This window comes from Rhinopithecus roxellana, chromosome 19, assembly GCF_007565055.1.
Source record: "Rhinopithecus roxellana isolate Shanxi Qingling chromosome 19, ASM756505v1, whole genome shotgun sequence".
NCBI lineage: Eukaryota > Metazoa > Chordata > Mammalia > Primates > Cercopithecidae > Rhinopithecus > Rhinopithecus roxellana.
The window spans coordinates 56,130,301-56,154,854 of record NC_044567.1 but is presented as its reverse complement, the minus strand read 5'-3'; the positions used below and the strand labels follow the sequence as shown (position 1 = coordinate 56,154,854).

At 56.1% G+C, this 24,554-nt stretch overlaps 1 protein-coding gene across 7 annotated transcripts in view; it reads right to left on the bottom strand.

Moving 5' to 3' along the window:
* ABR (ABR activator of RhoGEF and GTPase) overlaps window positions 1–24,554 on the bottom strand; it is a 232,595-nt gene that overhangs the window by 84,419 nt on the left and 123,622 nt on the right. For 5 of the 7 annotated variants that reach the window (XM_030924178.1, XM_030924177.1, XM_010373487.2 and 2 more), the window contains exons 3-4: window positions 10,506–10,604; window positions 2,032–2,217 (exon numbers count right to left, since the gene is read on the bottom strand). In XM_030924178.1, the coding sequence (XP_030780038.1) occupies window positions 2,032–2,217; window positions 10,506–10,604 (285 nt within the window). Of the gene's footprint in view, window positions 1–2,031; window positions 2,218–10,505; window positions 10,605–19,550; window positions 20,210–24,554 lie in introns of those variants that run through there. The other 2 variants (XM_030924180.1, XM_010373485.2) reach the window with 2 other exon arrangements.

The following is a 24,554-nucleotide window of genomic DNA, read 5'->3' as shown; positions in this document are numbered from 1 at the left end:
CACACCCGGAGGACAGGGCAGTGGGGAGGAGAAGGTCCTCCGGCCACTCACACCCGGAGGACAGGGCAGGGGAGGAGGAGAAGGTCCTCCGGCCACTCACACCCGGAGGACAGGGCAGTGGGGAGGAGAAGGTCCTCCGGCCACTCACACCCGGAGGACAGGGCAGTGGGGAGGAGAAGGTCCTCCGGCCACTCACACCCGGAGGACAGGGCAGTGGGGAGGAGAAGGTCCTCCGGCCACTCACACCCGGAGGACAGGGCAGTGGGGAGGAGAAGGTCCTCCGGCCACTCACACCCGGAGGACAGGGCAGTGGGGAGGAGAAGGTCCTCCGGCCACTCACACCCGGAGGACAGGGCAGTGGGGAGGAGAAGGTCCTCCGGCCACTCACACCCGGAGGACAGGGCAGTGGGGAGGAGAAGGTCCTCCGGCCACTCACACCCGGAGGACAGGGCAGTGGGGAGGAGAAGGTCCTCTGGCCACTCACACCCAGAGAAGAACCGCGGCCTGGACTTCTAGTCTCCCTCTTGCCTGCTGGGCTGTCAGACATTACATAGGAGAGCTGGGGAGGGGGCTCCATGGGTCTGACCTGGGGGTCCTCCAGGGGATACAGCCAGAGATGGGGCACAGCTGGGGGAGAGGGTGTCACAGAAACACAGGGAAGCAGAGGACTCCGTGAGCATTTCCCAACACGAAATCCGCCTGTTAACCCACCGCTCCTGCCACTCCCAACCCTGCAATGCCAGGCAGGGCTGGGCTTTAGTGCTTCCTGCTCTTGGGACCTCAGGAGAGGATCACTGGCTGAGGGGTCCAACTGCTTCCTTTCACCGACACAGCACTGAGATGCAGTGAATCCCTGAGGTCCCAGGGGAGCAGTCCTCGCGCCCCCCAACCCAGCAGGTGCCCCTCTGTTCACTGAGAGACAGGAAACTAGAAGTCCAGCAAGGAGCCTCCATTCCAGGGCTGGTTCCACGGAGCACCCTCCGGGAGAGAGACAGAGTACCCTCGGAGACAGAGACGGTGCTCCCACAGAAGCGCCCATCCACCCAGCCCGTCTCCACCAGCCCTAGAAGTATCTATCCACACAGCCCGTCTCCACCAGCCCCAGAAGTATCTATCCACTCAGCCCGTCTCCACCAGCCCCAGAAGTATCTATCCACTCAGCCCGTCTCCACCAGCCCCAGAAGTATCTATCCACTCAGCCCGTCTCCACCAGCCCCAGAAGTATCTATCCACTCAGCCCTTCTCCACCAGCCCTAGAAGTATCTATCCACTCAGCCCTTCTCCACCAGCCCCAGAAGTATCTATCCACACAGCCCGTCTCCACCAGCCCCAGAAGTATCTATCCACACAGCCCGTCTCCACCAGCCCCAGAAGTATCTATCCACTCAGCCCTTCTCCACCAGCCCTAGAAGTATCTATCCACACAGCCCGTCTCCACCAGCCCTAGAAGTATCTATCCACTCAGCCCTTCTCCACCAGCCCCAGAAGTATCTATCCACACAGCCCGTCTCCACCAGCCCTAGAAGTATCTATCCACACAGCCCGTCTCCACCAGCCCCAGAAGTATCTATCCACTCAGCCCGTCTCCACCAGCCCTAGAAGTATCTATCCACCCAGCCCTTCTCCACCAGCCCTAGAAGTATCTATCCACACAGCCCGTCTCCACCAGCCCTAGAAGCGCCCATCCACCCAGCCCATCTCCACCAGCCCCAGAAGTATCTATCCACACAGCCCGTCTCCACCAGCCCCAGAAGTATCTATCCACACAGCCCTTCTCCACCAGCCCCAGAAGTATCTATCCACACAGCCCGTCTCCACCAGCCCTAGAAGCGCCCAGGGCTGCACCAGGGAGGCCTAGAGTCAAGGCACCAGCCCTGGGTGCCCCATAACACACAGGCCCAGGCTTTCCTTCAGAACTCGGAGACGACTCAGGCCTTCAAGGATTCCAAGACGGCTGTCCCGTCCTCTCCCTCAACACTCTCGGCTCCGCTGAGGCCCCGCGTGAGGACCCTCCATCACTGGGGGACTCACCAGCTTCTGGAAGAGGTGGCCCATGGTGACCTGGCTGTCCCACTGTTGCACCTTGGGGCACAGGTTGTCGTAGAACTCCTTGTGGATCTCGTAGATGTCCTGGATCTTGTAGAAGATGGTCTCGATCTGCTGGATGGTGAGCACGGGCTGGGAGGTGGTGGCGGTGGCCTTCAGGGGTTTCATGGGCTGGGAGAAAGAGAGGAAGAAAGAGCAGAGGTCGGGGTAAATAAACCAGAGTGTCGGCAGGCCCTGGGGCCAATTACTAGCCCTGCCCGCTGCCCAAGTCCTGCCCAGACAAGGCCGCCAAAGGCAGGGCACTGAAACGAGCTTTGTATCAAGGAGCCACTGCCACAGGCCCCAACAAGCCACACACTCAACGGCAGGAACCTGGCCTGGCAGCTCTGCCAGGCCCGAGGGGTGGTGCTGGGGCTCACTCGCCTACCACGCACCTGAGCTCAGCAGCGGCCTGTACTGGGTTAACAGGATCCACGTCTTTCTTCCACAATAGCCTGTGCCCCAAGTCATAAGTTTCTTGTCACACTTCAGTGGAAGGGAGGGTTGACTGGGAACTCAAGCCCATAGCTGTTTCCTTACAAGAAACAGAACGTGGTTCTGGGACTCAGAGGGTAGGGACCCGAAGTTACTCAAGACCAGTCTTGGCCTCAACGATATTCCAAGTTCCTGTCACTTGGCATAGGCAGAGGGATGGGGGTTCACGTGTCTCCCACTGCATCCCACCCCCAGGGCAGACACGCTAAGCGACTGTGGTGGTCCTCCCCATGGCGCACGGCAGGGGTCTCCAGTCTCAGACTGTTTCTCAACGCCTGCCTGTCTATACCAAGATGCTCCAGGCCCTGCCAGTGTAGACGGTGAGGTGGCAGACAACAGAGACCAACCCCCAGCACTGGCTGGGAGCTGACGCCATCACCTTCCAGCCCAGCGGCGGGACTGTGGGATAATGGGACATGCAGGCATTTCCTCAGTGTGGTCCTCTGCATTTTATAAATCACCTATAATGAATAAATATGAATAATCAGAAAAAAAAAGATGCTCAGTACTGCAAAGGCCATTGCAGGAGACAGGGCCTGAAAACCTGCTGCACAGGGAAGGCGTGGCAGGGAAGGGCAGGGCGGCCAGGAGGGGAGCAGCCATGTTGGATTCTGTTGATGTTCTTCATCTACCCGAAGGCCATGTGGAAAGAGGCTTAAGACTTGGCCAGGCGTAGTGGCTCACACCTGTCATCCCAGCACTTTGGGAGGTCAGGAGTTCGAGACAAGCGAGCCTGACCAACATGGTGAAACCCCGTCTCTACTAAAACTACCAAAATTAGCCAGGCGCAGTGAGATGCCCCTCTAGTCCCAGTTACTCGGGAGGCTGAGGCAGGATAATTGCTTGAACCTGGGAGGTGGAGGTTGCAGTAAGCCAAGATTGGGCCACTGTGCTCCAGCCTGGGCAACAGAGCTAAACTCCGTCTCCAAAAACAAAAAAAGAGGTGCAGTGGCTCACGCCTGTCATCCCAGTAATTTGGGAGCCAATGCAGGTGGATCACCTGAGGCCAGGAGTTCGAGACCAGCCTGACCAACATGGTGAAACCCCATCTCTACTAAAACTACAAAAATTAGCCGGGCGTAGTGGCAGCCACCTGTAATCCCAGCTACTTGGGAGGCTGAGGCAGGAGAATCAGTTAAACTCAGGAGGCAGAGGTTGCAGTGAGCCGAGATTGCGCCACTGCACTCCAGCCTGGGTAACAGAGCAAGACCCTGTCTCCAAAAACAAAAAAGAGGCTTAGATTTAGTCTGGGTTGCTCTGCAGACCCAGGAACAGTGGGGAAAAGTTATGGGGTGAGATTTGGGCTCACGAGAGCCGTCCCCCATAGGATTAAGTAGTGAGCTTTCCGACAAGTATTCTAGCAGACAATGGGTGACTCCACCGCTGAAAATGCTGCACTGAAGGGAACACCGAAGCCCTCACCAGCTCCCCCTGAGCCCTCACCAGCTCCAGCCAACCACGGCAAGCTCCGAGCCCAGCCTCACACCAGCCTCACATCGCCTCACTCTGACAACGTCTCCTCGACTCATTCACATCACCTCACTCTGATGGAGGCAGAACTCACATTCGCTGGAAGAATTCTCATCTACTCAAGACACCCAGGTGGTGCTCTGCCTTCTGGCTCCTTCATCCTCCGAGCTCTAAAAAGCCCAGATGCAACAGTCCACGCAGGACAGAGCAGGCCCCTCCTTCTGACCGTCGCCATGCTAGAATCAGTGGCCCCTCAGCGTCCGGTCCTTGCTAGGCAAACGCATGGGGTTCAACCTGGTGCAGGCCAGGCAGTGTGGGCTTGAGTCTCAGCTCTGCTGTGGGCACATCACTCAGGCTTCCTATCAACGGCAGCCTCGTTTGTGAAACTGGGATAATACAGACATGCGCTGCCTACTGACATTCCGGTCAGTGCATACATGACCATGGTCCCAGACTGCATTTTTGTTGTTTTGTTTTGTTTTGAGACAGAGTCTCACTCTGTCACCCAGGCTGAAGTGCAGTGGCGCAATCTCAGCTCGCTGCAACCTCTGCCTCCCAAGTTCGAGCAATTATCCCACCTCAGCCTCCCGAGTAGTAGCTGGGATCACAGGCGTGCGTTATCATGCCCGGCGATTTTTTTGTAGTTTTAGTAGAGACGAGGTTTCACCATATTGGTCAGCCTGGTCTCGAACTCCTGACCTCAAGTGATCCACCTGCCTCGGCCTCTTGAAGTGCTGGGATGACGGGTGTGAGCCACCGCCCTCGAGCTGAGACCTTTATAATCCACTTGGGTGAAATGGACCAACACAGATGAAATGACTACGGACAATGTGATCGACTGTGCACACCAACCATGTGGTTCCAAGGTTGTACTGGAGCAGCCTGGAGGGCTGCATGGAGGAGGAAGACATACCAGGGCCTTAGAGAGCTCAGCAGGTGGAGAAGTAGGGGGGTAGGGAGGCATGCCAGACAGGGGAACAGAAGGCACTGGGGGGCAGGAGCAAGGGAAGAGTGTCCCCCCAAGTCCAGGTGGGTGAGCTGAAAGCTTTGGTGACTCCCCACCCTCCATGAGGAACATGGAGTTTCAGGATTGACATAGTCCTAAGAGTTTATCCTTTTCACCTTGACGCAGGACCCCACAGAGGAGCCCACGTCGCCACAAAGTCCCCAAATCCATGAATTCTTGTCCCTGCCTTGGTGCAGTCTCCATTGAGGAGGGAACAGGGAAGCAGGAAGGCAGCAGTCCCAGGAAGGCCAAGGAGACAGGATTTCTCAGAAGCCGCCGAGGACGCACTCGTCTGCCACCCACGCACAATGGTTCTGCTTCCTTCTAAACTTCCCACCCTGTCTGCAAAAGGGGAAGAAATGGACGCTCACCCACAGCCAGTCACAAGGACGGGGCCTGTGTTTGGGGCATCAGATGGTTCTCATGACACGATGGGGACCTTGGCTCTTACTTCTGATTTCACTTGGTGGGAGGGCACACGGCTGGGGGTGCGTCCTCTGCTGGCCAGGACCCTTGAGGCCGTTATTTTTCTCTGGTGAAGTCCCACACACGGGCTCGGGACAGGAGGGTGGACTGAAAGGCACGGTGATCCACACTGAGCTTCGGCACAGCACAGCCGTTCTGCCAAAGTGCTAGCACAGCACTCAGGCACCCCCTCCTCCCCAGTCCTGCTGCAGAGGCAAGGGCAGGCCCCGGCTCTGCATTTCACCATGAGAGTTCTCGGAGAGGACCCCGCGTGACCTCCACCCTGGCTCCCAGCCCAGCTGCTTCTCAGGAAGACGGGCCCGCGCCGGTTCTCACTTGCCAGTGGGACTTCACACAGCCGTTTGTCCGCTGTCCCACAGCGACTGGCCTTTCGAAATAGGGGAAAGAAATGTACCCACTTCCTCCACCTCCTGCCTCAGAAGGCCTGGCATGCTTGCTGCCATGCCACCCTAGTTACTCATCACTGGAGCCCAGGGAGGAAGGCGTCATTCACCTGTTTTATAGATAAAGAGGCTGCGATACAGCGTGGCTATGAGCCCCAATGCACGGCCACAAGGACAGTCCGCCCCAGGAGGGCCCGTCGTGGCCAGCGGTGGGAGGGGCTGTGGGGAGTGGCCTCACCCTGTGGCCCTGGCATAGCAAGACAGTTCCCAAGCTCAGTTCCCAGCGTCAAGCAGATCCAGAATTTCAATGCATTTGGCTTTGTTTTTTTTCCTTCACCCCCGGCCTCGGCCCAGGCTCCCAGGCTTTCCCTGTAATTGGAGCCCACCAGGAAGCAGGAGGGCCCCAGAAGATGACCCCCACCAGCAACCCAGAGGCCAGGACGGAGGCTTCTGTGCGGAGGCTCGTCTGCCCTGTGTGTGCACACGGTTTTAGGTACACACACCCGGCCCTCTGACTATCAGGAAGCGTTCTGCTGAAAGCAAACAGGCCAGGGCAGCGCGGTGGGAATGGGGTCAGGAGTGGGAAAGCGAGCATGGAGGGAATGAATGTTCTTCTCCGTGGAGCTGGCCCCTTTGTGAGGCCGCCCCGAAGAGCAGGTTTAGCTTCCTCCTTGCTGAGGGGTGGGGAGGGGCGGGGGTTCCCAGCTCAGGGAGGAGAGGAGGGAGGGCGTGATTCTTTCGCTCTGAGGTTTTCTTCTGAGGCTGTGGCTGTGGAGGGTCCCACTCCTCCTTCCTGAGCCCTCCTGCCACAGACCTGGCCTCCCAGCAAGTTCCTCCGTCGCTCCCTCTGGCCCCTGCTCAAAAAAGACCCAAGCAGGGGCCCAGGAGGAGAGAGCTGGAGAAGCAGGGGACCTGCCCCGGGCACGTCAGGAAGGGGGCCCCTACCCCACAGATTCTGCCTTTGGGGCATGAGCTGTTAGAAAGGCAGGGCAGGGAAGGAAGGGCTCTCGGTCTTGGCGCAGAGGAAGAGGCTCGCGGGTGGCATGTGGGATCTAAGGGTTTCGTGTCTGATGGGGACGGACGCCACTCCCTCCTTCAGGGAAAAGGTGTGTTGTGGCAGAAACCAATAAGCCCTAACCTGTTTCCTCTCCTGGCACTAGAGAAATTAACAGTATCAACGAACACTCAGGCTATGTTCTAAGAGCTTTATGTGCTGGACACGCTGGCTCACACCTGTAATCTCAGCACTTTGGGAGGCCGAGGCAGGCGGATCACATGAGGTCAGGAGTTCAAGACCAGCCTGGCCAATATGGTGAAATCCCATCTCTACCAAAAATACAAAAATTAGCTGGGTGTGGGGGTGGGCGCCTGTAATCCCAGCTACTTGGGAGGCCGAGGCAGGAAATCTCTCGAATCCAAGAGGTGGAGGTTATAGTAAACCAAGACTGCCACTGCACCCCAGCCTGGGCAACAGAGCAAGACCCCGTCTCAAAAAAATAATAATAACTCTGTGTATAAATTCCTTTAATCCTCACAACGACCCCATGAAAAGCATACTATTCATATACCCTGCTTGCAGATGGAAAAACTGAGGCACAAAGGCTCATTCACCTGCTGAAAGCCTGGAGCCAGTACGGCCAGACAGTCTGGATCCTTTGTCTGAACTCCTTTCAAATATACATCCTGTTAGTCAGGGCAACTAGGTTCCTTTTTGGTACAGCAATTCATGGCTTAGAAGACGTGTTTCACGAGTGTCTGACGGTTGTCTCTTTGCCTGTCCTCCTTTCTTCCACTAACATCTGAGTGTCTTAAGTACTCAACACTGTACGAGGTCCTGAAAGGACCACCCGATCCTTCTCAACCCCGTGGAAAGAGACAGAAAAAATGGCATCTCTCTCATCTTCAGATCCAGAAACAGAGGCTCAGGGAATTTATGTATAGCTCACCCAAAGACAGCAGTTTTCTTTTGTTTTTGTTTTTGTTTTTGTTTTTTTGAGACGGAGTCTCGCTCTGTCCCCAGGCTGGAGTGCAGTGGCCGGATCTCAGCTCACTGCAAGCTCCGCCTCCCGGGTTCCTGCCATTCTCCTGCCTCAGCCTCCCGAGTAGCTGGGACTATAGGCGCCCGCCACCACGCCCGGCTAATTTTTTGTATTTTTAGTAGAGACGGGGTTTCACCGTGTTAGCCAGGATGGTCTCGATCTCCTGACCTCGTGATCCGCCCGCCTCGGCCTCCCAAAGTGCTGGGATGACAGGTGTGAGCCACCGTGCCTAGCCAAAGCCAGCAGTTTTTAAACCCACGACAGGTACAAGACACCATAGGCCCAGCAATTACAGATATATTCACAGGCACACAGACAACAAACCAAAAGTTCCCTCACTTATCTTCCCTGTGTATGATGCATGCTGGTATGTTTTCATTGGTTTAAAAATGCTGGTTCAACCCACTGTACTGGTTTCACAACCCACTGTAATGATTTCACAATGCACTGATGGGCTGAGAGGCCCAGTCTGAGAAACGGTGCAATACGCCTGCTATTCATGGCAGGGCCGGGTCTTGCCCCAGCTCTGGCCCCAGACCAGGACCCTCAGCTACCTGCCACACTGCCCCTCACTTGGAAAACAGCTCCGTGCATAGAGACAAACTCCCGGAGAGATGGGACACACTCAGGCTGGCGTGTGGCAAAGCAGCTGCACATTCCTTTTCTTCTTTTCTTTTCTTTTTCTTTTTTGGAGACAGAGTTTCACTCTTGTTGCCCAAACTGGAGTGCAGTGGCATGATCTTGGCTCATTGCAACCTCTGCCTCCCGGCTTTAAGCAATTCTCCTGCCTCAGCCTCCCTGAGTAGCTGGGATTACAGGCACCCACCACCGCACCTGGCTAATTTTTTATATTTTTAGTAGAGATGGGGCTTCACCATGTTGGCCAGGTTGGTCTCGAACTCCTGACCTCAGATGATCCACGCATCTCAGCCTGCCAAAGTGCTGGGATTAGAGGTGTGAGCGACTGTGCCCGGCCTTTCTTGAGACAGGGTTTCACTCCCGCTGTCCAGTCTGGAGTACAATGGTGCGCTTTTAGCTCACTATGACCTTCGTCCCCAGGTTCAAGCGATTCTCATGTCTCAGCCTCCTGAGTAACTGGAATTACAGGTATGCACCACCATGCCTGGCTCTTTTTTTGTATTTCTAGTAGAGACGTTTCACCACATCGGCCAGGCTGGTCTCAAACTCCCGTCCTCAAGAGATCTGCGCATCTCGGGCTCCCAAAGTGCTGGGATTACAGGCATTGAGCCACCACACCCGGCCTGCATCTGCACATTCACACAGTCATTCCTGGGTAATATAAATGTCAAGTCCCCTGGGACACTGACAGCATCTCAGGGTTGACATGTGACAGCACCTCACGTCATGGCAAGTACTTAAATGTGTATCTTAGAATTCTTGCTAAGAATGAGCTTCCACAGATCCACACTTCTGAGTCTCCCTTCTCTGACAATTACCTTATGTCTCAGGCTGCAAAATACCCAGAGGAAAGAAACTGACACGCCACGATCCCTCGGCATAATATTCAGACGCATCTAAGGAGCACGTTCTTCCAAGGCAAAACCACCTCACATCTGTGTAATACTTTTATCTTCCGTAAACATTTTCATATTCCCCTCCCCATCGGATTCTCACAACAATGCCTTCCTCCGGGAGGGAAACTGAGGCATGTTACCGAGGGCTGAGCTTGGCCTGAGGCCTCAGAGCTGTGCTGCTTCTCAAAAGAACACAGACAGGCTGGGCGCGGGGGCTCACGCCTGTCATCCCAGCACTTTGGGATGCAGAGGCAGGCGGATCACCTGAGGTCAGGAGTTTGAGACCAGCCTGGCCAACATGTTGAAATCCCGTCTCTACTAAATACAAAAAGTAGTCGGGCGTGGTGGCACGCACCTGCAATTCCGGCCACCAGGGAGGCTGAGGCAGGAGAATCACTTGAACCCAGGAGGCAGAGGTTGCAGTGAGCCGAGATTGCACCACTGCACTCCAGCCCGGGTGACAAGAGCAAAACTCTGTCTCAAAAAACAAAAAACAAAAAACAAAAAACACATCCTGCCACCTCATATTTCCTGACACGCAGCCTCAGGATGGTGTTAACAGTTCCCTCACCCAGGGAGGTAGAAGGACTTGGACCCAAGATGGCAGAGCCTTCTTAACTGGAATGACTGGGAGTGACTGTCCGGAGCACAGTGTGGAGGAGGCACTTGGCCCTTGCCCGGGTTAGCGATGCCTTATGGGTTAGCGATGCCTTATGGGTTAGCAATGCCCTGCGCCACGGTGGTGGATGACAGGTGTGTTTGCCACCCCTAATCTGGGTGTGCTGCTTCTCCTGCCTTTTGAGAGCTGGAGCTGAGAGGCACAGGCCCTTTCTGGCAATGACCTGGGCTGCCTGATAACCAGCTAGAAGCAGAGCAGCTGCACTCTGTCCACAGGGAGGGATGGGCACAGGTCCCCTTTCCTCTCCAACTCCAAAAGCAGCTTCAGAGCATGACATCATCCAACACACGGGGGAACAGAAGGCCCCAGAGCAGGGACTGTACTCACCAGCAACAGGGCTTCTAGCTGGTTAATGTAGATCTCTTCACTGGCCAAGAACCCCGAGAGAACCAGCTTCCTCATCTCCAGGCCTTTCCCTGCTTCCACCTGCACAAAAGCAAAGCACAGTCAACAGCCCATGAGCAAGGAGGCCAAAATCCTGAGTGGACTGCCTGTTTTCCTACCCTTTTCCCTCTTTTTTTTTTTTTTTTTTTTTTTTTTTTTTGAGACGGAGTCTTGCTCTGCCGCCCAGGCTGGAGTGCAGTGGCCGGCTCTCAGCTCACTGCAAGCTCCGCCTCCCGGGTTCACGCCATTCTCCTGTCTCAGCCTCCCGAGTAGCTGGGACTACAGGCGCCCGCCTCGGCACCCGGCTAGTTTTTTGTATTTTTTAGTAGAGACGGGGTTTCACCGTATTAGCCAGGATGGTCTCGATCTCCTGACCTCATGATCCGCCCGTCTCGGCCTCCCAAAGTGCTGGGATTACAGGCTTGAGCCACCGCGCCCGGCCTTTTTTTTTTTTTTTTGAGACGGACTCTCGCTCTGTCACCCAGGCTGGAGTGCAGTGGCACAACCTTGGCTCACTGCAACCTCTGCCTCCCGGGTTCAAGCGATTTTCCTGCCTCAGCCTCCTGAGTAGCTGGGACTCCAGGCGCCCACCACCATGCCCAGATAATTTTTGTATTTTTAGTAGAGACGGGGTTTCACCTTGTTGGCCAGGCTGGTCTAGAACTCCTGATCACAGGTGATCCACCCACCTTAGCCTCCCAAAGTGTTGGGATTACAGGCGTGAGCCACCACGCCCAGCCACCCTTGTCCCTTTCCCCTTAAGTGACACTTTCATAGGAGATAAAAGTCAGATACTATGATAAAAAAAAATAAATAAAACATGCAGAAATACAAAAGGAAAAACAATCACCCATATTCCTCCTGTAACATCTTGTTTTGCTTCCCTCAATCTATTTTCCACATTTCCCCATTTGATATTCATCGATTCGTCCACCTGTCTCCCAAGTCAACCTTCTCACGGTGAGCAAGACACAAGGACCTGCCCCGGGTCTGCTGGGCAGTTTCATGTGCGGTGTGGGGACAAGGATGTTCAGGAGGGAAAATCAGAATCATGACTGAGGGAGGGCACGGTCACAAGGGAGGGCACAGCAGGGGCCAGAATCTAAGTCTGGGGGGTAGAGAGGGGTCCCAGAGGAGGTGACAGATAAACCAAGAGAAGTATGGGTGGAGAGAACCGAATGGAAGGGCCCCAGCCTTGAGGCCTCCCAGCTACACTTCTGTCCTTATCCTCTTGTCCCTGAGGTTCAATCCCACATCAGCAGGCCGCCTGTGAGCCCCTCAGCCTTATCCTGCCCCGCCCCGTACACTCGTCGCAGCACTCCCTGGTCACCTCACTGTGCCAGGAACAGACCCAAAGTGGCCTCCTCCTCCCTCCAGAACTGCTGCTCCTTAGCGTGGAGGTCACACGCCACTGAGCGTTGGACGTCCACCAACTAGCACAGTGCCTGGCACAGAGAAAGTACCCCCAAAGTTCTCCTCAGTGAAAAAACATACATAGTAATTCTTCTCAGCCAGGACCCCCAAGAGTCGTCCCTGGGCCCCTCTTCCTTCTCTCTCCTTTCCCTCTGCCACACTGAGTCCCCAAGCCCTTCCATGCTTGCTGTTCATCTCCCCCAAGCCCTTCCACGCTTCCCAGCTCATCTGTTGCCTCCCGTTCCCTCTGTGTCATCCCTACCCTCTCCTGTGGTTGAGGCCCCCTGCATCTCACTCTGTCGCCTGGGTTCTCCGAATCGACTTTTCCTCCCTCTCTTCCTCTCTCCTCCTGCCTGTCCCACGTACCAGAGCTGTATTCATCTTCGAAGAGTGCCACCTTGCCCGAGGCTTGCCAAGGACCGAGTATGAATACTGCAAAATGTGAGTACTTAGGAATTCCATTGGGCTATGTGTCCATTTATTTATTCATTCAATAAATATTTACTGAATGTCCACCAGGCCCTATAGACACCATGGGAAACAGACAGTGGCCCCTGTTCTCACGTGGCTTAGAATCTAGTGGGAAAGACATTTGAAAAACAAACAAGTAAAGATTCGGCCCTAGACTGGGACATGATGCCCACCATATCCTTTATGAGACACCTGCAGGGGCCCAGGTGCCCGTCCCTACCCTTCCAGTCCTTCCCATAGCCAGGAGATCGCTCGGTCTTCCCACATGCAGAAGAACCAGCTTCCTCATCTTCAAAGGCCTCTAGCTTTCAGTTCTTTCTTTACCTGCTGCCTAAAATGTCATCTTTCCCCAAGGCATCATGGCCACAGAAGGGGAATGAGTGAGTCAGAGACAGGGTGGAGGTGAGGGACTGCTTGGAAGATGCTACACTGGTAGGTTTGAAGACAGAGGATGGGGCCACGAGCTAAGGAATGCAGGGAGCCTTTGGAAGCTGGAAACAGCAACAAAATGAATTCAATCCCCTAGAACAGGGGCGTCCGATCTTTTGGTTCCCCTGAGCCACACTGGAAGAAGAAGAATCGTCTCAGGCCACACATAAAATACAGTAACACTAACGACCGCTGATGAACTAAAAGAAAATAACAGGTTTTAAGAGTTTACAAATTTGTGTCAGGCCACAAAGCTGTCCTGGGCCGCGTGGCCACAGGCTGGACAAGCTTGCCCTAGAGCTTCCAGAAGCAATGCAGCCCTGGAGATCCTTTTTATTTTAATTAATCTATTTATTTATGTATTTATATATTGAGACAAAGTCACGCTCTGTCGCCCAGGCCGGAGTGCAATGACATGATCTCGGTTCACTGCAACCTCTGCCTCCCAAGTTCAAGCGATTCTCTTGCCTCAGCCTCCTGAGTAGCTGGGATTACAGGCGCCCACCGTCACACCCACTAATTTTTGTATTTTTAGTAGAAATGGGGTTTCACCATATTGGCCAGGCTGGTCTCAAACTCCTGACCTCAGGTGATCCGCCCGCCTCGGCCTCCCAAAGTGCTGGGATCACAGGCATGGGCCACGGTGTCGGGCAGAGATCCTTTTTAGATTTCTGTATAAGAGAATAAATTTGTGTTGTTTTAAGCCCTTAAGTTTGTGGCGATTTGTTTCAGCAGCATTAAAAAAGCAATACAGACCCCACGCTTTAGAAAAGGGTAATAGTTACTTATCGGCGGCTTCACAAATACCAGGAACTGGGCTTAGCACTCACCAGTCTCAAAACCTGGCACGTGTTATCCACTTCCTGAGGCACAGAGAGTCGGGACTGTCAGAGGCCTGCAGAGCCTGCAGCACACGTACCCCTGGGGGACAAGATCAGAGCCTGGAACAGCCCCCAGCCCCAGCCCCTCCAGGTCAGACCCTCGGGGGTCTTCCTGCTGCTTCCCAGCCTTGACACATGGGGACTCATCGCTGGTGCTGGAGGCTAGCACCCCTCTGTTCCCTGCCTCAGGATCTGCCTGAGGGTTTAGCAAATGCCCTGTAGAGGAAGTCACTTGGATACACTGTGAGCTTTAACTGTAGACCTGTTTGGACTTGGATGGGGGGGAAGAACGGGATTTGCAGCCCCATCCACAAATAAGCTTCACTGCCACCGCCCCCCAACCCCCGGCATAAGCGTAGACCCCAGAGCCCTGTAATCGCCCATTTCTGCTAGATCCTCCCCTCAAGACTTCCATTCACCGTCCAATCTTGAAAGGCTGGTTCTGACGGGAACACAGCTCAGAAGACCCTCCCTCAAAAGGCAATAAAGAGTCAGCCCAAGAGCCCCCGCTCTGGGCCCTGCTCACACCGCAGTTTTGGCTGGGATGGGAGCAAAGGCGTTGGAGAGCTCACGGATGGGAAACCAGCCTCTCGGCGCACTTGGCTAATAGGAGACCCGTTGCTCAGTCACCACCAAAGAAAGGCCTTTTCCATTCCCACCTTTTCCAGCTTTCGTCAGACTCCACAATTCCCAGTTTAGAGCCATGAGGAAATTCACCATCGTTTCTTCAGTCTTTGTGGGGCGACTGTTGTCTCATCGAAGCCGAGGCTCACCACTCACTCACCCACCCCACTGGGAGCCAGGCACCGGGAACACGAAGGTGAAGGAGGTCATCTCCCCCAGGGAGCCCTTCAGAGGTGCCCACGTGCCCAGAATGCTCCAGAGTGAGCTCTCTAACAAGTTTCAGGTCCCACAGCGTCTGCCACGCTGCCTGCCAGTCTCCAGCACCGGGAAGCTGCCTGTCCTCACTTCCTCCCAGCCAGAACTTATGAAATGCAGCCTTGGTGGGTTAGTTTATCCTCAGCATCCTGCACCTGCACAGTCTGCTAGGCAGACGGTGTGGCAGCTCGAAGCCGCCAAACCAAAGACGTCAGGTCACTCTGGGAGGGACAGTGTCTAGAGATAAGGTGTGGCCAGCTCAGGCCTGGTCTTCCACAGAGTTTAGAAGCAATAAAGCCTCCAAACATCTGGTTCCAGGACAAGCAAAGACACAATCTCTCCAGGATCACTGACCTCCAAGACAACAAGCCGGGCTGGCTCTCTGGCTGTGATTCAAGGCTATAGGGCATGCAGCAAGGGTGCAAGGGTCTGAGGCTTCACAGATGGCAGAATTCAGTCCACAGGCCACAGCTGGCTGCCAGGAGTACCCCGCAGGATCTGCTCAGAGTAGATGCCACTGGGCCTGGGGGCGGGGGGTGGCCGTGCCTGGGGCTTATACCGACACCAAGCATCAACCTCAGGACAACTGACCCATCTCAGTCTCAGGACAGCTGAGGCAGTGCGGAGACATCGAGAGACCCTCTCCTCTCCCAGTGCTAGGCACTGAGGAAGTCTCTTTCAGCTGCTTCCTTGGCAGAATATAGAACAGAGAAGACAGGGTCGACTGCTGGGGGACAAAGACCAAATTCCAGAGGCTCCTCTCTCCTGAAGGGTGGATTCCCGTATTCTGGGCTCCCTGTTGCTCTCTGAAGTCTTAGGCAGGCGCCATGGGGCACAGGCAGTGTTTTGAAATTTCGGTTGTTCATATCCCACCCTTAAAATTTTGCCATACTCATATACCACCACCTGCACTATTCTTTACTCTATACTGTTCTTTACAGTAACTTTTTTTTTGTTTTTTTTGAGATACAGTCTCACTCTGTCACCCAGGCTGGAGTGCAATGGCATGATCTCGGCTCACTGCAACCTTCACCTCCCAGGTTCAAGCGATTCTCCTGCTTCAGCCTCCCGGGTAGTTGGGATTACAGGTGTGCACCACCACGCCCAGATAATTTTTGTGTTTTTAGTAGAGACGGGGTTTCACCATACTGGCCAGGCTGGTCTTGAACTCCTGACCTCGTGATCTGCCCGCCTTGGCCTCCCAAAGTGCTAGGATTACAGGCATGAGCCACCGCGCCCAAGAACTGACTTGTAAAAAGCAGTCTTATCCTACACATAATTGAAATCGTAAGAAAAATGTACAGGTCATATTTTTTCTAATATACATTAAAATATCTACTTAACTATTAAAATGCAACATATAGATCGAGGTGCCACCCATCATCTCTCAAATCACCACGTGTGGGGCCTGTATTTAGAAAAACATCCAAATGCGGGATATAGGCATGATGTGGAGGCAGAAGAGACCTGGTCAGGTGAAACAGAAGTAGAGATGTTTCACATGATCCCTTAAAAACTGGCACAGGATTGGGCTGGGCTCAGTGGCTCACACCTGTAGTCCCAGCACTTTGGGAGGCCAAGGTGGGCAGATCGCTTGAGCCCAAGAGTTAGAGACCAGAGTGGGCAACACGGTGAAACCCTGTCTCTACAAAAATACAAAAATTAGCCCAACGTGGTGGCATGTGCCTGTAGTGAGGGGGAGGCTGAGGTGGGAGGATTGATTGAGTCTGGGAGGTGGAGGCCGCAGTGAGCCGTGATTGTGCCACCGCACTCCACCCTGGATGACAGAGTGAGACTCTGTCTCAAAAGAAAAAATAATAAAAAAAAAAAAATGGCACAGAAAAACACCTAAAGGGTTAATCTGCATTACCAAAGGGTTTTTATTCCTGACAAATAAGTTCCTTAAAATAGCACCTTCTACCAGGCCCCTGTCACAACCCTACCTATCTTTAAATAGAATGGCATGAAACATTTTTGGAAAGCATATGCCATTTTACAGATAGAACGTGACACTGCTATCAGTATTTGCATTATCAGTTTTGTAGATCAGTAACTCTTCAAAGGTAAGTCTGGGCTGAGATACGCAACAAACTCCAGCTACAGCTTTGGAGAAAACTGAGGCCAACTTCGCCTCTGCCCCCCAGGAAGACGAAACGTCTTGGAAATTACACTGGAAACAGGATTGATTTCTGGGCCTGGCACTTGGGCACATGCTTAGGACGCAACTGCTGCTTCAGGTAAGTACCCCTAATAAAGTAATAACAAAGAGAATTGCCTTGGATTCCTACCAGCTTCCAAGGAGGGGTGTGCCAAGACCGTCCACAGCCCAGGACAGGAGTGTATCATCCAGAAATGACCCTTGGCCTGCACGTGCACACATACGCACACACATACGTACGCACATACACGTGGACACATTCAGGCCATCCCCAACTACAACTCCGCTAGAAGCGGTCCCTTCTCCCCTGAATTTGGTGCCCTTTTATCAGTACTCTTCTCACAGCCCTGACTTTTTTTTTTTTTTTGAGACTGACGCTCACTCTGTCACCCAGGCTGCAGTGCAGCGGCGCGATCTCGGCTCACTGCAACCTCTGCCTCCCGGGTTCAAGCGATTCTCCTGCCTCAGCATCCCACGTAGCTGGGATTACAGACGCCCGCCACCACGACCAGCTAATTTTTGTATTTTTAATAGATATATGGTTTCACTATATTGGTCAGGCTGGTCTCGAACTCCTGTCCTCAGGTGATCCGCCCACCTCGGCCTCCCAAAGTGCTGGGATGACAGGCATGAGCCATTGCACCCGACTCACCCTGACTACTTCTGTACTCTATTCCTACTCCCTGTACCTGCCCCTTGCTCTGAACGCCTCGTGAGGGAGAATCACACCTCATTCCTCTGGTCATCTCTACAGTACTAGGCGGGGAGCTCTGAAGAGCACCCAACCTGAGAGTGTTTGTTGAGTGAATCCATGAGCTTTCTTCCCACCGCTCTGCAGCCTTCTAGACAGCCTTCAAGACTAGCCTTGCTAGTCTTCTCCCTCTGAGGCCAATGTCGGTAGAGGAGGGAGGAACTCTAGGTGTTTAGGATGAGGCAGGGAGCCTGGAACTCCCCAGCATTCAAGAAAGGTCCCCTTCCCCCATGCTGGCAACAAAGTAGAGAGGAAGACCCCATCCAGGTGCTCATGAGGACCCAGGAGGAGCAGCGTTTTTTGGTGTGATACGTGCTCAGGCTCTCTCGGCATCTGTGGGCCACCGCAGTAGGACACCTCTGAGATGGAGCGAGGCTGGGAACCTGGTACACCCTTCGTGGGCCCCAACGGGCCTCACACATTCTGCAGACTGTCACTGGCACCAGCCCCACACCAAGCACTGTGCAGTGTTCAGCAACGAACAGGACATGGTCCTCGTCCTCAAGGAGAATGGGACATAACTGCAGAGGCAAATGTCTAGAGTTCTGAGCAGAACAAAACATGGGCTTAGCTGAGGCATATGCCAGGGTCCGGCAGAAGGGGAGGTCCAGGAGGCAGCCTCTCAGGGGGCCCACATCTGTGCTGGGGGCTTTCCAGAGAAGGCCCACGAGGGTCACACACCTCCCATCCCAGCATTGCTACTCCCAGCCCAACTCCTGGTTCACCAGCAGACTTTCCCACGCTGTTCCTACTGGGGAGGCTGGACAGACCCTAAAGTGCAGAGGCCTCCCTGAGCCCACCAGGAGACGTGACTTACCCCCACAGCCCTACGCCAGCACCAGATCAGAGAACACGGGGTGGGGTGCCAGCCACTGCCAGTCTCCCTACAGCTCCGCTCCCCACCCAGGCCTGCAGCCACCGCTCCACCCAGACTCCACACATCAGCCATCTACCGTGGTTCTGCATCTATTTTTACCTCCACTGGCTCCTCCTCAGAGCCACACTGTAGAGTGGGTGGGGCAGGACTGTGATCCCCACCTTCTGTGAGGGACAGGGAGGCCCAGGGAGGCTCAGGGACAGCCTCCTGTCCCCAGCAATGCTCTCTGCACATGCCTCCTAGGCCCTGCAGATGGGCAATCGGTTAGGCAGCCTTGCTTAGCAGTCAGCAAACTCCCTGAAATGCATCCTCACTGGGCCTCCTTTCTTGACACAGAACAAGAGAGCAGTTGAGCAAAAGGCTGAGGTTGAAGCTCTGAGAGGTGTGTCCAGGCGAGAGAAAGGAAGACCGCTGTGGTGTGCCCGGCCAGACTCAGAGCCGGTGTGGTTCCCGGGCCGCCCTGCTCCTCAACGGAATTCTGGCCACCACTGCCGTCCAGTTCTACCGGGAGGCAACCTCTCCCACAGGACAGGGGCATTGCTGCAGAGGACGCCCTCAGCCCCAAAGCGGGTGGGCCAGGGCCCAGCAGATGCTCCCTGCCTATCCCCCCCTCCAGGAAGCGCACCTGCCCACCTGGCTGGAGCCTCCAAGCCAGCTGTTCCCTCCCCCGCTTCAGCTGACCCAGTGCTTTTCCTTCAAGGAAGCTCGGTGACCTCTGGCTCTTGCCCTTTGCAGACACCCTCTTGCCTCAGCTCTGAGACGCTGAGTCCCGTCTCCTGGCTGGGAAAAGGGTGGCCCCTCTCTTGCGGTTGCTGTGGAAACAGGGGATTCCTGCCCACCGCCTCCCGGGAGGCAGCAGCTGACGCCCGCCAGGTGACTCCTGGCACAGCCGCTCTGAGCTGGGCTGACCTGGAGGGGGCGGCAGCCACTCCCCAGAGGACACCGGTCGGGGAGGCAGGCCCACCCCCTCCCTCCCCTGGGAACAGCAGCCGGGGCCGGGACCCTCGCGGACTCCGCCGGGGCTTCCACCCGGCCGCGCGCTCTGCGCCCCCATCAGCCATTTCTCCCGCGCACCTTCGGCAGCGCCGGCCCGGCCCCCCCCAGCGCCCAGGGCGTGTCACGTTCCCACCTTCACAGCCACCAGGAAGGGGGACCCTGAGCCGGGGCTGGTCGGGGTTCCCAGCTCGCACTCCTCCAGGAGAAACACATCTTCGTCCTCCAGAACCTTGTCCAGCAAGCCTATCGCCTCCTCTTCCTCCTCCATGGCAGCCGGAGCCCGCGGAGGGCAGACAGGAAGCGGGGTCCACGCAGCGGCGGCAGGAGGAGGGAGGAGGGAGGAGGGAGGAGGGAGGAGGAGGCGGGCGGGGTGGGGGGGGGCAGGTCTACACCCGCGCGCCTGGCCTGGGGCTCCCGACCTGGGGCTGCATCCCGGACCTAGTCCGCCCCGCTCCGCCGCCGTCTCCCGCGTCCTCGCCCAGCGACAGGGGGAGCAAGGCCCGGGCAGCCCCTGACGCCGTTCCCGGCCCGTGGCGGAGGCGAACCCGTGGCGCAGCGCAGCCCACCGCCCTCCGCTGTGTCCCGCCCGGCCCCGCTCCCGGCCCCGCAGGGCCCGCCCTTCCCGGCCTCCAGGGCTCGCGCTCGCTCCGAACACACAGGAAACGCGCGTCGCGAGGTGGAGCCGCCCGTCCTCTGGGGTTGCGGGGCCGCGGCTGGCGGACGCTTCTGCGGCGGAGGAGGAGCGAGGAGGCCGCGGCCGGGCCGGGCCGGGGTTGGGTAGGGGGGAGGCCGCTTCCCAGACGCAGTTTCTTCATTCCCCGCGCGCGGCCGAGGCGGGAGCCTGGCGGGCAGGGGCGACCCCCAGAGCCACCCCGGGGTCCCCATGCGCCGGAGCCCCCTTCTGGAGGGGAGGTCCCGGCCCGCCCAGAAGCCACAGCCGCGTCTCGGCCGCCGGACGAGCCAGGCTTTGCAACAGACAGGCCTGACCTGCTCCGTCCGCAGCAGGAGAGCAGCAGGAGAGCGGCGCCACCAAGGTCCAGCTCACCGGCGATGGGCGCCCCACTCACAGGGATCAGGACCCTCTCCTCCGAGCAGTCCCCAACTCACAGGTGCTGAGACCAGCACCCCCACCTCCTCCGACCACCCCGCTACGCACAGGCACTGCAGAGACCAGGACCCCCACCTCCTCCGAGCACCCCTCACAGACCAGCCCCCCTACTCACGCTGCTGAGACCAGCACCCCCACCTCCTCCGAGCAGGCCCCTCGACTCAAAGACCAGCCCCCCCAACTCACAGATGCTGCTGACACCAGGACCCCCACCTCCTCCAAGCACCCCCCACTCACAGGCACTGCAGAGACCAGGACCCCCACCTCCTCTGAGCAGCTCCCCCTGACTCACAGGCACTGCTGAGACCAGCACCCCCAGCTCCTCCAAGCAGACCCCCCAGCACCCCCACCCCAGGGAGCCAGCCTGCAAGAGGAAGGCACACAAAACCCAGGACAGGCACCATTGCTGGCCCTGCCCACTCCCAGCCAGCTTCCCCTGGCTTCTCCAATGGTTGCAGAACCCCCAACTGTGCAGGGAGTGAGGCTACATTGGGGTCCCGGCCCTAGTTCCTGGATGCGCATACACCTCCTTCCATAGGGGGAGGAGTCCAGGGGAGGCCCTGGGAAAAGCTCTTTTACAACCCAACAATGGAGCAAAGGTTGCAAACAGCACTCATGAGGGTGCAGGTGAGGCCAGCCGCTGAAGCCAGCCAGGTAGGGCTGGGTGAAACCACCACTCACTCCAGCTGATGGCTGCTGGAGGAAACGCAGGCTCAGGGCTGCCTGATCTCTGTTCAAAATAAGCTAAACTCTGGCTTAATAACAGGAACGCTCCTGATTTTAAAACGATGGCAAATAATTTACATTTTAAAACAACATGGTGCCGTCTAAATGAACCACACCTGTGGCCCGAGTTCGGCCCCACAGTCCTCCACTCCCCCCAGAATTCTTCAGAATATCTGGGCTCTAGGTGGGGCTTGTGCAATTCCATTAGCAGCAGAGAAGCCGCCCTCTCTGGAGAGAGGCACCATCCTGTTTCCAGAGCTGAAATACAGAACGAGGGATTGGGGGTAAGCCTTTGGGGGACCCCAGGGCTAACAGCCTTTGGTCAGAGAACTGTGCCACCAGGGTTCAGCAGAGGCACACCCCCACCCCACCCCACCCATCTCCTCCCAGCCCCTGGTTTTCCCCTGTCCCTGCCTGGCTGGGTTATAAATAGCCAGGGCGCATCTGAACGGCCCTTTCAGCCACAATTCCTCATTTGGTTTGGGCGGGTGAGGCTGAGGCCAGGGCTTGGGAACAACCAGGCCTGGCGTTCCCCAGGGCACAAGTGTGCCAGCTCAGGGCCTGGTGCCACAGTTCTTCTGTCTCCCGCCCGGCGGGCTCCAAGTGCATGGCATGGGCGGCCCACACGGGTCAGACCTGCAGGCAACACGAAGAAGGGCCTAAAACCCCACAGGCCCCTGCTGTGTTCCTTCCTCCACCCAAGAGGACATCAGGTGCCTTTGGAAGTCCGCCAGGGTATCTCCATCCCTGTTCCCCAGGCCTCCACGAGGCATGGTGAGACTGACGCCCACTTCTTCCTGAAATCCCTGAACCCCACACAAGTGGCTCCCTGAGTATCCAGGGCCTCTCTACTCCACCCTGTCCCCGGTGGCTGGAAATTCCAGTGAGTAACTAGAGTGCCCCTCCATCAGACACAGACTCCACTCACAGGCCCTTGGTGCCCCCTGGAGGGGAAGTGACTCACCGCGTTCCCTCCCCTTCCCTTACAAATGCCCCGAGCCAGCCCTGGAGCCAGCCCTGGACCTGAGGTCCACACTCCGTCTGCCTCAGCCTGGCTCCTAATGTTCTCCAGAGAAGCAGCCTGCTTCAAAGGCCCCCAGAAAGGTTTATCCCAAAGCCAGAAGCCTCCCTCTCCAACTCCTGGGCCTCTGCAGTCCAAAGTTTCTCCAAGCCCTCAGCCGCCCTGTTGATGGGGGTGTGGCCCCGACCACTCTCTGCTGTAGGCTGACCCTTCATTCTCCCGCCGCCTCTAAATGTGGACTCTCCTGCTTGGGCCCAGCCTCAGCCCTCTGCTCCCTTCCCCTGAAGAGGCATGCCTTCTCCCTTCCAGGCCAATGGCAGCTGGCTGCCAGCTCCAGCCCCTGTGTCTTGCTGGGCTCTAGGTCTAGCACCTGCCCTGGCCACTGGGTCTCCTCACTTGGAAGCCCCAGCAACAGCCCTTCCACTCCACACATCCCAACCAAACGACCCTTCCTCCTCCTGAAACAGCTTCCCCTTTGGGTTTCCACTTCTGTTAGTGCGGCCGCCAACTTGCGAGTCTTCCTTCCCTCAACCCCCACATCCCTTTCACCAAGTCCTTAGGTTCTTCCTTCTTTTCCTTTTCTAAAGCCACCACCCCACCAAGGTTTAGAGCCTCTTACACCCACACGACCACACGTACTTCCCCGCTTTAGCTCCTGATCTTGTCTGTCCACCTGTCTGTTCATTCATTCATACCCAGAAGAGGCCTGCCTTGACACACATACAAGGCTGGGAGACGGTCCCTTGCCGTTCGCAGGTTCTCGATCTGTCTGGGGTGAGGACGTGTGAACGCACGAGGCAGTGTTCTCGTTTACCAGTCACCTGGGGACGGAGGACAGAGGCCCTACCGCTGCCTGAGAGTGAAAGCTTCACAGGATGGTGGTTTCTGAGCAGCATTTGGAAATAGGGAAGGGTTTCCAGGCAAAGAAGAGAAGGCCCAGAAGGAAAGGGTTAAGCAGCTTCAGCAACCTGGGTGCAGTGGCACACCCGAAATCTCAGGTACTCAGGAGGATGAGGCGGGAGGATCGTTTGAGCTCGAGTTGGAGGCTGCAATGAGCTATGATCACACCACTGCACTTCAGCCTAGGCAACAGAGCCAGACTCTGTCTTGAGGAAGGGAGGAAGGAAGGTAGGTTAAGAAGCACTGCTTGCTAGAGGACAGAAGATGAATTTGGAGAAGTGGCCTGAACAGCACCATGGAGGGTGAGGGGCATGAACTCCCCCAATGGCAACGAATGGGGCACCCACGGAAACTTATTATTTTTTTTAGACAGGGTCTTGTTCTGTCACCCAGGCTGGAGTTCAGTGGCACAAACATGGCTCACTGCAGCCTTGACCTCCTGGGCTCACGCGATCCTCCCACCTGAGCCTCCTGAGCAGCTGGGACCACAAGTACACACCACACCCAGCTAATGTTTGAAAACTTTTGCAGCCACTGAGATATCTGACACCATCAAATCTAAATCTCAGTCTCCAAAGGCTCACTCCCCACAGACAGCCTTCCCCCACACCCACTCTCCATTCCCTCCTTCCCTGACCCAATCAGCAGGCATTTATTAACCACCTGCTGTGCACGAGGCACTGTGCTAGCATTCGGAATGCAGCCACAGACAGGAACCCCCGTGCCTACCCTGGCGGACCTGATAGTCTTGGGGACAGACTGACCTGGTGACTGACTCCCAAGGCAGTGTCAAGGGACGGGCAGGGCCATCCTGGGGAGGGGAGCAGTGTCAGAACTCTGCAGCTGAGGTGCCACTCAGCTGAGGGGCCACTCTCCTGGAAAGGGTAACAGGGAAACACCTATTGCCTTTTTTTTTTTTTTTTTTTTTTTTTTTTTTTTTTTTTTTTGAGATGGAGCCTCGCTCTGTCACCCAGGCTGGAGTGCAGTGGTGCAATCTTGGCTCACTGCAACCTCTGCCTCCTCGGTTCCACCCATTCTTTTGCCTCAGCCTCCCGAGGCACAGTGACATGAATTTAGTCTGGCTGGTTCATGCATTCATTCAGCTAATACTTACTGAGCCCGCCAACAGGCCCGGCTAATTTTTGTATTTTCAGTATAAACGGGGTTTCATCATGTTGGCCAGGCTGGCCTTGAACCCCTGACCTCAGGTGATCCACCTGCCTTGGCCTCCTAAAGTGCTGGGATTACAGGTGTGAGCCATGGCATCCGGCCCACTGCTTATTTTTAGATTTGACTTTTTTTTTTTTTTTTTGAGACGGAGTCTCGCTCTGTCGCCCAGGCTGGAGTGCAGTGGCCGGATCTCAGCTCACTGTAAGCTCCGC